At 37.0% G+C, this 14,650-nt stretch overlaps 1 protein-coding gene across 2 annotated transcripts in view; it reads left to right on the forward strand.

Moving 5' to 3' along the window:
- Positions 1 to 14,650, forward strand: part of LOC145984458 (von Willebrand factor D and EGF domain-containing protein-like) — a 243,675-nt gene that overhangs the window by 137,213 nt on the left and 91,812 nt on the right. For both annotated transcript variants that reach the window (XM_083118119.1, XM_083118117.1), the window contains exons 4-5: positions 1,627 to 1,851; positions 8,301 to 8,524. In XM_083118119.1, coding sequence (XP_082974245.1) covers positions 1,627 to 1,851; positions 8,301 to 8,524 — 449 coding nt within the window. The remainder of the gene's footprint in view (positions 1 to 1,626; positions 1,852 to 8,300; positions 8,525 to 14,650) is intronic.

The raw sequence follows: 14,650 nt of genomic DNA on the forward strand, positions 1-14,650 counted from the left end.
TCACGGGTTATCAGGGAAGGCTTTGTAAACTAAGCACATAGTACTGGTTAACAGGTCTCATCAAGTGACTACAGTTTTTCATAGTCAAACCAAATAAATGTTTTCCCATTGTTTTAATATTAATGAACAAGCTCTAATTCCTTAGTTTTTGTAAAAACTTGCTTAAACTTGACAGCTGATATCAGTAACAAATATTTTTTCTGTTTCTCATTTGTTCTGCATACATCTCTCTAAAGTTGTCTGGGGCAAATCATATTGTCTTGCAGCTTTTTATAGCCCATATTTCTATCAATAACTGCATTGAAAGCTTCTGTACACAAATCTTGAGGGGTTGTCTTTCTTACACAATAGCAAACCATCAGCAATGAGAGTGATGACGAAATCATGTTAATTGTCTGTAAATAAATGGAACACAGTGGAGTACTGTACTCCATTCTGCCCCACTAGAGTAGTGTTTTGTACTGGTAACTAAAAAATCTCTTAAACGTAATGATAACTATTTGTATTAATATACAGCTAAAACTATATTTACCTCCTTTAATTGTTAGATAAATAGCATTAACAGTATTCGCTTTACCTTCAAGAAGATAGGCTATTCCTCAAAATTGCAAAAATTCACAGTAAGGAAGCAAATAGCATGGCTCTAGTAAATGAATAACTCTACCATGTGATTAACTACTTCCTATGATGAAACAGGAGAATAGAAGGAAGTTCACACAGTCTCCACATGGTGCATCACCTACCAGAAGTATAAGACATGATACCTCATTCTGCTCCACTACACCAATTTGCTCTGGGTTCCCCTAAATGTAGTAGTTTTTGAGAAATTTTGAAGGAATTGAATATCTGGCCATGATCATTTTGCCACAATTGAGTTTTACTGGAACATGGGAGGGCAATGGCCTCTACCTCTATTTACATTTACTCTATTCTCTCAATAAGCAATAAGGATAATTGCAAGCCAAAGCTTTTTTGTAAGAAAAGTTAATTCACTTCACTTTTAACTAAAGTAAAAATTAAAATGAAGTAAGACTTGAAGCTTTCCTGGCGACAAATGATGAAAAGATTCTCTCCAAGCTTTCGAGAGCTGACATCACTCTCATCTTCAGGTTTGAACTTCAACACTTCAACCCTGAAGATGAGAGTGACGTTTCCACAACTCCCCTGGTCGATAGCCCGAGAGAATCTTTTCATAAAAATTAAAAGTTTGCTGCCACATATATATTTTTTCAACTGCAGTATCTGGTACTTTCTTTTTTATAAATGATCTTCTGATACTTAGATAGAATGTATGTTTGTGAATGTTGCATGAGCCTTCATTTTCTCAAGCATTCCTCATGCCAACTTCTCCATTACTGTTATCCAATAGTTAAAAATATAGATACATGTGTGTTGTTTGATAATTAAAGAAAGGAATATTAATGATTAGTAGAACAAAGAAAATCACAGATAGCTGTTAAAAGAAACTGTGATCTACTTAAATGACTACTTACAATTTCTGTTAAAAAAAACCTTTTCGAATACACAAAATGCTATTCCTAAATGGTTAGCTAAATTTAAAAGTACCCTTGCCAGGTGCTAAAACATGAAATATATGAGCAATATTGTTTTCTTCCTTCTTTTCAGGAGAGATCCCAAGCCCAAATGAAGGAATTGTCAACAGTGTGGGTTGTGTTCATGTAGATGGTGATTGCTGTGGCCTTAAAATTCCAATTCTATTAAAAAATTGCACATCAAATGTTGTATACTTTCTTCAACCAACTCCTGGATGTCATATGGCTTATTGTGCTGGTTACATGGTACCATGTCCACATGGCCTTGTGTCTGAAACAGGATTTACTCCATGCAGATGTATGTAAAGAATCTCTATTCCTTAACTCTTTCTGTTTAATTAATTATTGTTATAACAAATTAGTATTTAAATATAATATGTTCGTTCCATTATATAGCAGTTACTTAAAAATATTATAGAAAAGGAGATATTAATATACAGAATATCTAAAATTAAAATAATACATAAGTTTATTTTCATTTTGTATCATTCCTAGCTTGAAACATGTACTTCTACATATACACTGGTTTTTAATGAACACAGTACTTGAATTCTTGTTCTGTGATGATACTCTTAAGTGAGCCACAATGAATTCCTTTTCCATTTTCATGAATAGTAGTTGTTTCATACTTTTTTGCAATGAAGTTTAGATTATGAATGAGAAATATTAGGTTTCTGTATTTTCTTTTGAGAAGTTCTAGACAATAAGAGTGGTCAACATTAAGGCAAAGTTTATATTGATTTATTGTTATTAGAATAAAGAATAAACTTCCTTTGATTTTATCAGTGAAGAAATGACAAGTGAACTCAAGATCATTTGCTTATTTTTTATATAAATTTGATACAAAAGTTTAAGTTTAATAATTCGTCTTTAATTTATTTGAAACAAGAAAAACAGAATGAAATGCAAAACAAGAGAAAAAGTAGAATTTGAAATTGGTTTTATTACAAAATATTACAACACAGAAGACTGATAATATATTGCAGATCCAGTCTTTCCCTATCTACTTACTGATATCTTGTGGCAAGTAGCTTGGGGATTGATGTTGTAAGTAAAATTCCAAACATGTCTATGAATTTTTATTATAATTTCGTTTTCTAAATTAGCTTGATAAAACACAATAGGAAATAGAGAAATTCATTCTATTTTGCTTCAGTGGTTTCAAGATATATATACAGGGTGTTTCTAAAGGTCGTTTACAACGCTTGGGAGGTGATTCCTCTCACGAAAACAAGCAAAAAGTGTGAGTTCCATTTTTACGACTGAGGCTTTGTTTCCGAGATAGGAGCCTCGCAAAAGGTGACAAAGTGAACGTCACACCTAACTAGGACGAATACTATCACAGATAGAGAGGCGGTTCCAAGGGAATCATAAAGGAATCTTATGTGCTCAGTCCGGAAGTCACTATGAAAAGTTCACTGTACGCATGCGCAATGGAGTCCTCAAAGGAATTGGGGATTTCCAGCACGAACAATGCATGGAAAGGGTATGTAACGCAGCAAGAAGGACCGTGACAATGAGAAATGCATTAAAGACAACACATCCCGACCTCAAACATAAAAACATAAGATCGGAACACAAAATCCGAAAAGTTGAGCATGGTTGCATACCCCAGTTACACGCGACGAATGAACGAATCATGTCACGTGGCATACGAGAGACACATTACTCCACCAGGAGGAGGGAAAGAAAAACACAATATCAGATGATTGCGACAACGTGTATTTTTACACGCGACAACTACGTAATATCGCCCCCCCCCACACACACAACAAACAACAAATGCTACAATGTCTTACGCACAGACAGTGCGTGTCACTGTACACCAACTGAAGATGTCACTTTCACCACACAAAGGGGGTGGGGAGCAATGCCAAGAGTGTTCTCACTGGGATTTGCCGACGGCGATAATCACAGATGGTTCTGAAAATGTTTGCCGTTCACTTCTACGCAGAGATGACAGCAACGAATCAAGGATTATCGAGTACGAGGAAACAAGCCAGGTGTATCTGCTACCGTCGCGGCGGCGACGTTGATGCGAGCAACGAGGTCCTCAACTGATGTGACAGGTGTGTCGTATACAAGGGTTTTTATTTCTCGCCAGAAGAAAAAAATCTAGAGGGTTGAGATCTGGCGACCTCGGTGGCCAAGGCACAGGCTCATCCCTACCAATGAACCTATTGCGAAACCGTCATGCAGGAAATGTCGTACATTACGATCGAAATGAGCTTGTGCCCCATCGTGTTGGTACCACATTTCTTGCCGCAGTGCCAAAGGTACGGTCTCCAACAGTTCAGGCAGAACCTCACTAAGAAATGCATGATACGTGCGACCATTCAGGCGAACATGGAGAATGTATGGTCCAATTAAATGATCATGTACTATCCCGCACCACACATTCACTGAAAACCTGTGCTGGTGATGGGCCACAAAAAGTGCATGTGGGTTGCCAAAGTCCCAGACATGACTGTTTCTACTATTGAAGACATCCATCCTGGTGAAAATGGCTTCTTCTGTCCACAATACCTTTGCCCCGAAGTGAGGGTTTGTGTCCAGCTGATGCAACAACCAATGGCAAAACTCCACAGGAGGGCGAAAGTGACGAGGTAACAGTTCTTGTACTTTCTGCAGTTGAAAAGGGTGCATTCCTTCCTCTGACAACACTCGCAGAACATTCACCTGAGACGTGTTTCGTGGCCGAGCGAGCACGCGTGTACTGGTGCCAGGATGTTCTGCGACCGCTGTTAACACATCTTCTGCAAACTGATGTGTGCGGAAACCTCGGGGTCTTCCAACTTCTTGCCGCGGTGGTAACACTGACCCTGTTTCACGCAGTCGGCTGTCCACTGTCTGAAAGAAGGTGTGAGATGGTAAACGTCTTTGTGGAAAGCGTTCTCCATAAAGACGCCTTTCCTCATGGCTATTACCACGTGCCTCCCCATACATGAGATGCATGTCTGCTAGCTGCTGGGTCGTATACGCAGCCATCTGTGATAGGGAGCTGGAACTGCAAAGTATCGTTTTTGTTTAACACTAGCACACTGCACTCCACCATGTCAACTTCTTTCAATACAACATACTAGTACTCTTCAATGCGTATGACAACCTAGAGCGAACTGCCGATCATATCCCAGCACCTTAAACACGACTGGGACGACTGCCGGAGAGAACCATACCCTCGAGCTCCTCTCGCGGGTACAGAAGTCATGAAGCTCAAACAAACGTAGACTACGAGAGCCAGACTTGCCTGTGCAGCGCTTCCACAACTGGTCTCTTTTACGTCACAGTGATCGTGTGCGAACACTCTTGGTATTGCTCTCCACCCCCTTTGTGTGGTGAAAGTGACATCTTCAGTTGGTGTACAGTGACACGCACTGTCTGTGCGTAAGACATTGTAGCATTTGTTGTTTGTTGTGTGTGTGTGGGGGGGGGCGATATTACGTAGTTGTCGCGTGTAAAAATACACGTTGTCGCAATCATCTGATATTGTGTTTTTCTTTCCCTCCTCCTGGTGAAGTAATGTGTCTCTCGTATGCCACGTGACATGATTCGTTCATTCCTCGAGTGTAACTGGGGTATGCAACCGTGCTCAACTTTTCGGATTTTGTGTTCCGATCTCATGTTTTTATGTTTGAGGTCGGGATGTGTTGTCTTTAATGCATTTCTCATTGTCACGGTCCTTCTTGCTGCGTTACATACCCTTTCCATGCATTGTTCGTGCTGGAAATCCCCAATTCCTTTGAGGACTCCATTGCGCATGCGTACAGTGAACTTTTCATAGTGACTTCCGGACTGAGCACATAAGATTCCTTTATGATTCCCTTGGAACCGCCTCTCTATCTGTGATAGTATTCGTCCTAGTTAGGTGTGACGTTCACTTTGTCACCTTTTGCGAGGCTCCTATCTCGGAAACAAAGCCTCAGTCGTAAAAATGGAACTCACACTTTTTGCTTGTTTTCGTGAGAGGAATCACCTCCCAAGCGTTGTAAACGACCTTTAGAAACACCCTGTATATATATATATATATATATATATATATATATATATATATATATATATATATTAATAGATGTTGATTTGTATTAATGGTAATGATTAGCTTAATTGGATGTCTATTTTTACACTAAAATATATATTTTAAAAAGTAGACATTCTATGTTTAAATTATTAACCCTGTAATATACTTTATGTTATTAATATCTTTGTTAGCTTGTGGAAATAATGTAATTTCTTACAAATAATAAGTGATTTGTTCTGATAAGTCTCTCATTCCAGAAGTATGTTGCTATAAATTTTGATCTGACAAGATTGTAATTTTATTAATTAACTCTTGTTTATTAGATGATATGATATCACATAACTGAGACATGAATTTAAATATGCAAATAATAATAATAAATCTTCCCCAAAAGAATAGATCTTTAATCTTTTAACAGCTTTCAGCAACCATTCAAAACACCATTATTTATTTTTCATGAGAGAAACTATACTATCAAAACTGAACAGAAGGAATTTGTGTGACTCCATGTAATCACAGTAGTGAAGTTTGATAATTTGGAAGTGTTTAAGCTATTTCTGAATATATCATTGTTAAGTTCAGTGAGACATGCACCACAGTCAACAGTAAGGTTCCTAAGAAAGATTTCTAGTCACATAAGATCAAGTGTATTGTCCAGGACAGTAAGGAAGAAACTTTAAAAATGACCTTTAAGTCTTGTACTATAGTTTTGTAAATTGTATGTATCCCTTTCTCATTTATATTATTTTTTTTTAATTGGCATTACTTAGAAAAGTCATATTTCCCATTAAATATGTGAAATATTTTTGTATTTGCTCACTGAATGACCCCTATTTTGAAAGAGAATAAATTTCAATGAAGTAAACTATTTTGAGTTGGTGTTTTAAGTCCACATTGTGCACAGTAAGACTAATCGGGACTGGACCTACAGTTTAAAGTGGAATCTGAACCACTATGTGCCTGTACCAGGTTTCAAACCCGGGAACCCTTGATTACAATGGGACTACGCAACCACTGCGCCATCGGGGAGGCCCTGAAGTAAACTATGAAACAGATTCTAACATTGCAGATTGATGCATTGATTCACGTTAGGACTTACAGTAATCCAGGGTTTCATCAATATTACATGAAAGAAGAAATGAAATTGAAAACATACTTTTATATATATCTAGTTAAGTATGAGACCTTCTTTAAAACTATTACTTGATTTCATAATGCAAACAGTTAAAGCATGATGAAGCATAACGAATAATATAAGATGGCCCCCAACTTTCCTGTGTGAGTCATGGTGGGAGAGTAAAATTACATGAAAATATTTTAAAACTCAAACTTGTCTCATGTTATTTACTGAGATGTCACTGATAATTTATGCATTTTGTTTTCAGGTTTAAGAATATTAGTTGTTGAGAAATGTTTGTAATTTGAAGTTCAAAGAAATGCATGCCATAGAAAAGATGTAATGAAAGTAACATCATGTGTTTATTGGACACATATGAAATATATAGGATGTGAATAACCTACAGATAATAATTAATTGGATTGGAAAGGATTTTTTAAAAAATCAATATTCACTGTTTCATTCTACATGACATGAGTACCAAAAAAATGCTCACATGCCAAGGCTTGCCTTCCAAATAGTAAAAACAACAAAAAACAATTCAACGGATATAAAAGACATGGAAAAACTGGGATTGATTGGAATGCTTGGGGACATATCAGATGGTATACAATAATTGTGTATATGAAGAAGAAACTGACCACATTATTAAGACAGAATCAGTGAACATGAATGAGTTGTTGAAAATAATAATCCTGTTATAGAATTTAGTGAGCATCATAGGCAAATATATATGAAGCTACATTAATCCTTAAAAATGAAGGTAATATGTGAATCATAACCAAGGTGACATAAGTAGCAAATGGGTATGAATCATGAGTGGTGGGATATAAAGGCATTTTTTAATTAGCTAAAGTTATTATTGACAATTAGCCAAGGTTGTGATCCTTTGTTATCTGCAATGTAGCACCCTGGGTCAATGTGGCATGTTCAAAGCTGTGACTCACACCAATAAAAGACACCACATAGCAGATTCATTCACATCATATCTTCCTATCCATAAAACATCTGAATATTTTTTTAATGCAAGAACACTAAAATATTGACTTATGATATTATTACAAACTTTCTGTTATTAATGAAGGACAATTGTTCTATTTTGAATTATAAATCACAGCATTCAGGTCAATTTGTTTTGGTTTTTCCATAGAGTTAACAATCATGTTAGATAAATCAGTAATTTGACACAAAAGAGGATGCAAAATTCAGCCTGATTTACAGTAGGCCATTTAACAATCAGGCCAAGAAATTTACACCTTCCCTGGTCTCCTAGAATGTAGTTTCTAATGTTACTAAAAGGCAATAAGTTGCTGTTCTAACATGGAATGACCAATCAGAATTTCAATGATATGCTGTAAACCTTGTATAGATCACTAGAATATATCAGATGTAAGAGGAACTTGAAGAAATCCTAGTAGATTTACACACCAATTATATTTCTGTGGGTCTCTACATAGTTTGGAAATCATTTCAATAAAAATACCGAAATCAATTCGTATACAGTTAGTAAGACAAGATATTAAATACTGTTCATATCATCTCAGTTAAAGTAAACTGTTCTAACAATGAGTTATGCACACTATTTTAATTTGTGTACATATCTTTCTTACAGTTGAAGTTGAGCTGGTAAATGTGAAAGTAAAACCTGGCTTAGGATCTGAAGGTGAACTGGAAATACATTGTATTGCAGTATTGCAGAAAGTAGCAGCTCTGGATTCATTAGCTATTGAAATAGATTGGCTAATATCAGGATCTGTTGTCCACCAGCAAACATATCGGCCAATAGAACATTCACATGCTGTATTACCTCGACACTTTTGGTCTTTAGGTCAAAGTGTAAGTTTACATACTATTATACATTTATGCCTATAGGTAGTAGATATTTAATATATTATATTTTCAGAAAAAATCTAAAATTAAATCATCCACAACCTACCACCCAAAACCATCCTTGCCACCATTGGTGTAACCTTTGTCTATACCAACATCCCCCATATTCATGACCTGTACTCCACAGAATTATTCCTCAACAGTGGTGAACCCAGACCACACAGTTACAGCACCCACTTCCTCATTCAATTTGCCAATCTTATACTCACCTGAATCAACTTCTGCTTCTTAAGACCAGCACTTCCTACAAATACATGGCACAGCCATGGAAACCAAAATGGCCACCTCCTATGCCAACCTGTTCATGAGCAGGCTGGAACAAGAGTTCCTAGACTTCCAATCACAGAAACCACTTTTTTAGCTGAGATTCATTGATGACATTTTCCTCCTCTGGACACATGGTGAACCCTCCCTCATAACTTTGTCTATCCTGAGAGCACCCATTTTGACTCGAAACAATTATCTAGTTGAAGGACCAAGAGTGAAGTGTGATTGAGGTTAAAGCCTTTTTTTGGCCTAGGTTTCATACTTAAAAAATGTTGGGTACATGTAAAGATTGTAAGATATTACAGAGAAAGAGCTCATATCTTCCTTTTAATGGTTGGTAATATCTTCCTTTACAAAGAATCTTGGGCACCCAATTAGAATGCAGTTCCTGAATTTGCAAGATGTGATTAGAAGCTAATCATTTATTCACTCGCAGATGGAAGCCTGCTGGAAATCTAATCTACAATGTGGTCAAAAAAACATTTAGCCCATTTCAAATCCAACAAATGATGGGTTTTGGTGTTGAATAATTACTGTAATTAGCAGCTACGAGGGTTGATCAGCATGCTCTGCCCCTGACACACTTCCAGTTCTTGGAGGCGAACAATTTTTCATGTGCTGCATGGCCTATCTTAGTCATGAACACCCACCAAGTGTCTTTGATCTCATGCTCTTTGTTTTTGTTTTACACGTGACTGAAGTGTGAGAGGTGTAAGCATTCCAAAGAAGATGGGGAAAATGGAAATTCATGCAGTCATCAAATATTTGCTGAAAAGAAATCTGTCACCAACAGACATTTATAATAATGTAAGGAAGACATTAGGGGAGTCTACCCCCTCATATGTCATGGTTAAAAAGTGCTGTCTGGAATTCAAGTGTGGTTGGCAGTTGTGCAAAGATGATCATGCTTGTGGCCCCCCCAATGACAGTTGTGTCTGAAGAAATGATCAGTAAAGTCCATGATATTGTTATGGGTGACTGTCGCTTGACTATCCAATATTTAACAGAGATATGCAAGATTTCATATTGAAAAAACATTTGCACATGAAAAAAAATTCAGTGCGATGGGTTCTGAAAATGCTCACTTCAGATCAGAAGAGGGATCGTCAAGTGAAAAGTCGGCAGTTTATCTCTCTCATCAGAGCCGACAAGGAAAAGTTCATTCAAAGTTTTGTAACAATGGATCAAGCGTGGGTGCACAACTTGATTCCAAGTCAAAAATGCAAAGCATACGATGGAAACACCATGGATCTTCAACAGTTCAAAGGCAATGTCATAGCTTCCATATTATGGAATGCAAAGTGGATACTGCTGGTGGAATACCTTGAACACAGCACCACAGTCAGAGTGAGTTACTATGCCAGCCAAATTGAGAAAGTACAAAATCCTATGAAAATGATGAGGCACGGAAAACTTACCCAGGGTATCCTCTATCAGCATGACAGTGCACTAGTCCACACATTCCAAATTGCAGTGGTTGCTATGCACAAAGCGCAAATTCAATTGGTTGACCAAACCCACTGTATTCTCAAGACTTAGCCCCCACTGACTACCACATGTTTCCAAATCTCAAGAACACCTGTATGTGAAGAGTTTCAGCAGCAATTCTGAAGTGATGGATTCTTTAAACGTATGGTTTCAGGAGCAGTCAGAAGATTTTTTTCCATGCTGGAATGGACATTTCCACTCTAACCTAAAATATGATTTTAACTGCATCACTGCATGCCATTCATTTTATATTAACGTTGTGCAAAATAGTTTGTGTTAATTCGAAATAGTTTGCACGAAATTGGCCTTAGAAGTTGTGCCAAATTGATGCTATACGTCACAAAACCCGAACGGCCTCTGATTGCATATTCCAGTTATGACGTTCTCGTCCGGCAGCGAACTCGATCGTCTGCTTAGTGCTCTAGAAACCCATGCACGAAGGCGTTCGTTGACCCTCGTGTTTGTAAAGCTTAATATTGAAGAGGATTCTCTGTGATTTTCAAAATTAAACTTTCGATTATGACATGCGAGAGATGTACGAAAGCCAATTCCGGCAATCTAACATGTGCAGATGCATTCACGGTAGCTCCATATTTTGCACAACTGATATTGGATGGAGCAGAGATAAGAGGAGCAAAAGCAGCGAGTTAAGTTTTGCAAGGGAAATTTGAAATGGTGTTTACTTTCATCGACAGTTTATTCAAGATCATTTAATATTATTCTGCGGAAAGATTTTTCTCAGTAGCAATTATTCCTAATTTTCAGTTATTATTAGTAGTGCTGGTATTACTGCAGTGCAATAAGTTTACATGGAGAAAAATGTCAGTATATTTTTGCACGACGGTATAAACCAATTATAACACCATTAAGCCTTGTTTCCATTATTATGAAAAAATATAAATATGCTGACCAAGGCAGTAATTTATTTTATTAAAAACATAAACTAAACGTAACGTTTCAACCTTCTAGCAAGGTCTTCATCAGACTCTGTATCAAGTACAAAAGTAACAAGATACCAAAAACAGGGCATTATATATACAAAAAACATTACTCCCTCCAGACTATTAGAAAAAGACACAATGAACTGGAATGGGGGACTGAAGTTAAACAAAGAATGGAAGAAAGTGTTAGAAAGAGTGGAAAGGACAAGAGAGAAAGAGGAGAGGAGAAGGAAGAAAATGAAGGAAAAAGAGCATGAGATATAAAGCCCAATCCACATTCTATATGAAAGTATATATTTTTCGCCTTTTAGGTGAAAGTACAGTTCAATAGTGAAAGCCACCTGCTAGAAAGTTCCAAAACAACTTTCTAATAGTCTGGAGGGAGTAATGTTTTGTGTATATATAATGCCCTGTTTTTGGTATCTTGTTACTTTTGTACTTGATACAGAGTCTGATGAAGACCTTGCTAGAAGGTTGAAACGTTACGTTTAGGTTATGTTTTTAATAAAATAAATTACTGCCTTGGTCAGCATATTTATATTTTTTCAGGTATAAACCAGCGTTTCTGAAAATAAATTTATGTAATGCAAATGAACATCAGGAAGGGCGGGGGTTCTAACCGGTCCGTTGACCAGCTCCTAGAAGTTGGCATCGTTCATTTCAAGTTACAAAAAACAGAAAGCATAATAACATAAATAAATTTCAGTTAGATATTGTTCCAACCATGGGTGTTGCCAGAACTTTTTGCTGGTGCTCGAGAAATGATAAAACTTGAATAGTAGAAATAATAACAATAATAAAAATTGATAATAATAAAATTGTTATTTTACAATTATATACTACTAATATATAGCCCGCGGTGGCTCAGTCGGTAACACATCTGACTACCATGCTGAAGGTCCCGGGTTCGATCCCCGGCTGGTTCAAATCTGGGAACTTTTCTAACGTTGGAAGCGACCTCGGCACCCACCCAGCGTCGAATAACATGGGTACCTGGGGGACACCCTGGGGGGGGTAAAGGCGGTCAGGGGCGTGGTGCTGATCACATCACCCCCACTCACGACTGGATCAAGAAAGTGTGGGGCGTTACCCCCGCACCCCCTATATGCCTTCATGGCATGGTGCTAAGCACAGGGGAACACTTTACCTTTACTTTTTATACTACTAATAAAAATAAATATCTAGTACAAAGTTATTTGATACATTTTTTGTTCACATTTCAGTCAGTGTATTTCACAGTTATTGTATTTGTTATTAACTTTTGCATACATCATTCACGAAAAGGCTGTAAAAGGTAGACGAAAATTTTACTCATAAGGTTTATGTTGTGGCCTCTCCCATAAAACTATATTTTTTGGGAATATTGAAAACTGTGGAACCATTTATTTCTTGGATTAAATGGTAGAACATGGAGATACGACTTGGTTCCTATATTTTACTTTATTTTTTTTGATCTAATACACTGTCTACTGTCGCTATATTCTGTTCAAATACTAACTAAATGATCTTTATTTCTATTATTAACAATAAAAATAGCAAGCTTTCTTCTTTCTTTTTACTTGAAATGAAAGATGCCAATTTCCCCTCCTTTCGATGCACATGATTCAAACAGAATAATCAAAGTAAAAAATGCGCAAGATCGAAAAAGTTGAGTGTAAAATGCAGGAACCATATTTTTATTATTTAATCCAAGGAATAGGTGGTTCAAGTTTTCAAAATTCCAAAATTAAATTTCTTATGTGAGAGGTCGTGTCGCACTATATGACCAAAATTTACTCCTAACTTAATTTTTTCTTGAACAAGGCATGTGAACGTAAATAACAAAATATATTACTTTGCATTTCAGTACACTAACTGTATTTGAAATGTAAAAAAATAATAATAAATAAATAGTTGCGCTGCATATTCGCTCATCTGGTGGACCAAATAGAACAGGCTGTCCAAGGAAGGACATAATAAAATTATTATAGAAATCAAAACTTTTATTTTATTAGTTTATAATAGTTATTGTTGTGCAATAACAATAATAACCATTATTATTATTATTTTTAACGTTTTAACTTTTATCAGAACCTGAACCCCCTCCTCCATACAAAAATTTCTGGCTACGCCCATGGTAATACACTTCAATGTAATCAAATAGAACAGTATTTTTAGTAACTTGCACTTTTACATAGCTTTCACAGACCAATTTCATTGTTCTTGTAGTTTATCATTCATGTGGCCTCGCCATATATTTGTAAATCGCACACAAACAAATCGTGTTTTTTTTTTCATTTTTTTTTTCATTCGTGCGTGCATTGAGAAATATCATATTGGAGCATGTGGTACTCATATTTGTGCATAATGGTGAAATTTACTTTCCACTGTGATATCCACAACACTGACCAACTATAAAATTCGGGCTGCTCTGCTCTTGTAACTCACAATACTTGTTTCGGCACAAGGCAACAAAAAATATTTTTTGTAATGTTAACTCAGCAGAGAAAACTGTGATAAAGCACTGATTTAGTGCTTGCTTAGTGGTAACGACCATTTCCTGTTCAGTTACGTATCTTTTCCAATCCATTATCTCATAGCAAACACAGACACGTCCTAACACCAAATGCAGCCAACGCGAAGTGCAGACGACAGGACGAGCCGAACGACGACATCACAACATGGCGCAGGTGTGTTTTGCGCACAACGCTCGGCTCGAAAAATTAGAAACTAGATTTTTTACCTAAAAATGAACGCACATGAACGTGGGAAATTGCAGGGGTTATTTGTCGATGGTATAGATTTTAAAAATGATCTTTAAAAAAGTAGTGGAAATGTCCATTGAAGCCCTAGAGCACCAATTAGAAAAGTGCATTGAAGTTGCAGGGGACTAAGTTGAAATATAAGAGTAGGTAAATGGCTCTCTGGCAAAGCCTTCTAGCCGCAAAACCCCGCACTGCGGGGGATGGGGGCCTCAGACAAGGAAGCCTTTAGGAGGTCCTCGGCCATTGACATAGTAGAGGGTTCACGTATTTAGAAAAAAACATAGTTACTCAGGGGTACAGAAACTAATACAATATATAAAGGTAAAGTTAAAGTTCCCCATGCATATAGCACCGTGCCATGAAGGCACATTTGCCGGACCCTGTGGCTGAGTGGTTAGCACATCGCGCTGCGATGCCAAGGGTCCCGGGTTCGAATCCTGCTCGGGCATGGTTGTTTGTGAATGTCCATTCATCAATTTCATCATTTCATCACCCATCCGCATCTTTGCAAATTAGCCAAGAGGCACAAAACGCGAAGTAAAATAAAATATATCAAAATAAAAAAAAAATTAAAATGAAGGCACATTTAGAGTATGGGGGGTTAGGGCCCACATATTTTTGATGTCTGGCAT

The sequence above is a fragment of the Lepisma saccharinum genome, chromosome 2 (genome assembly GCF_977018435.1).
Source record: "Lepisma saccharinum chromosome 2, izLepSacc3.1, whole genome shotgun sequence".
Taxonomy (NCBI): Eukaryota; Metazoa; Arthropoda; class Insecta; order Zygentoma; family Lepismatidae; genus Lepisma; species Lepisma saccharinum.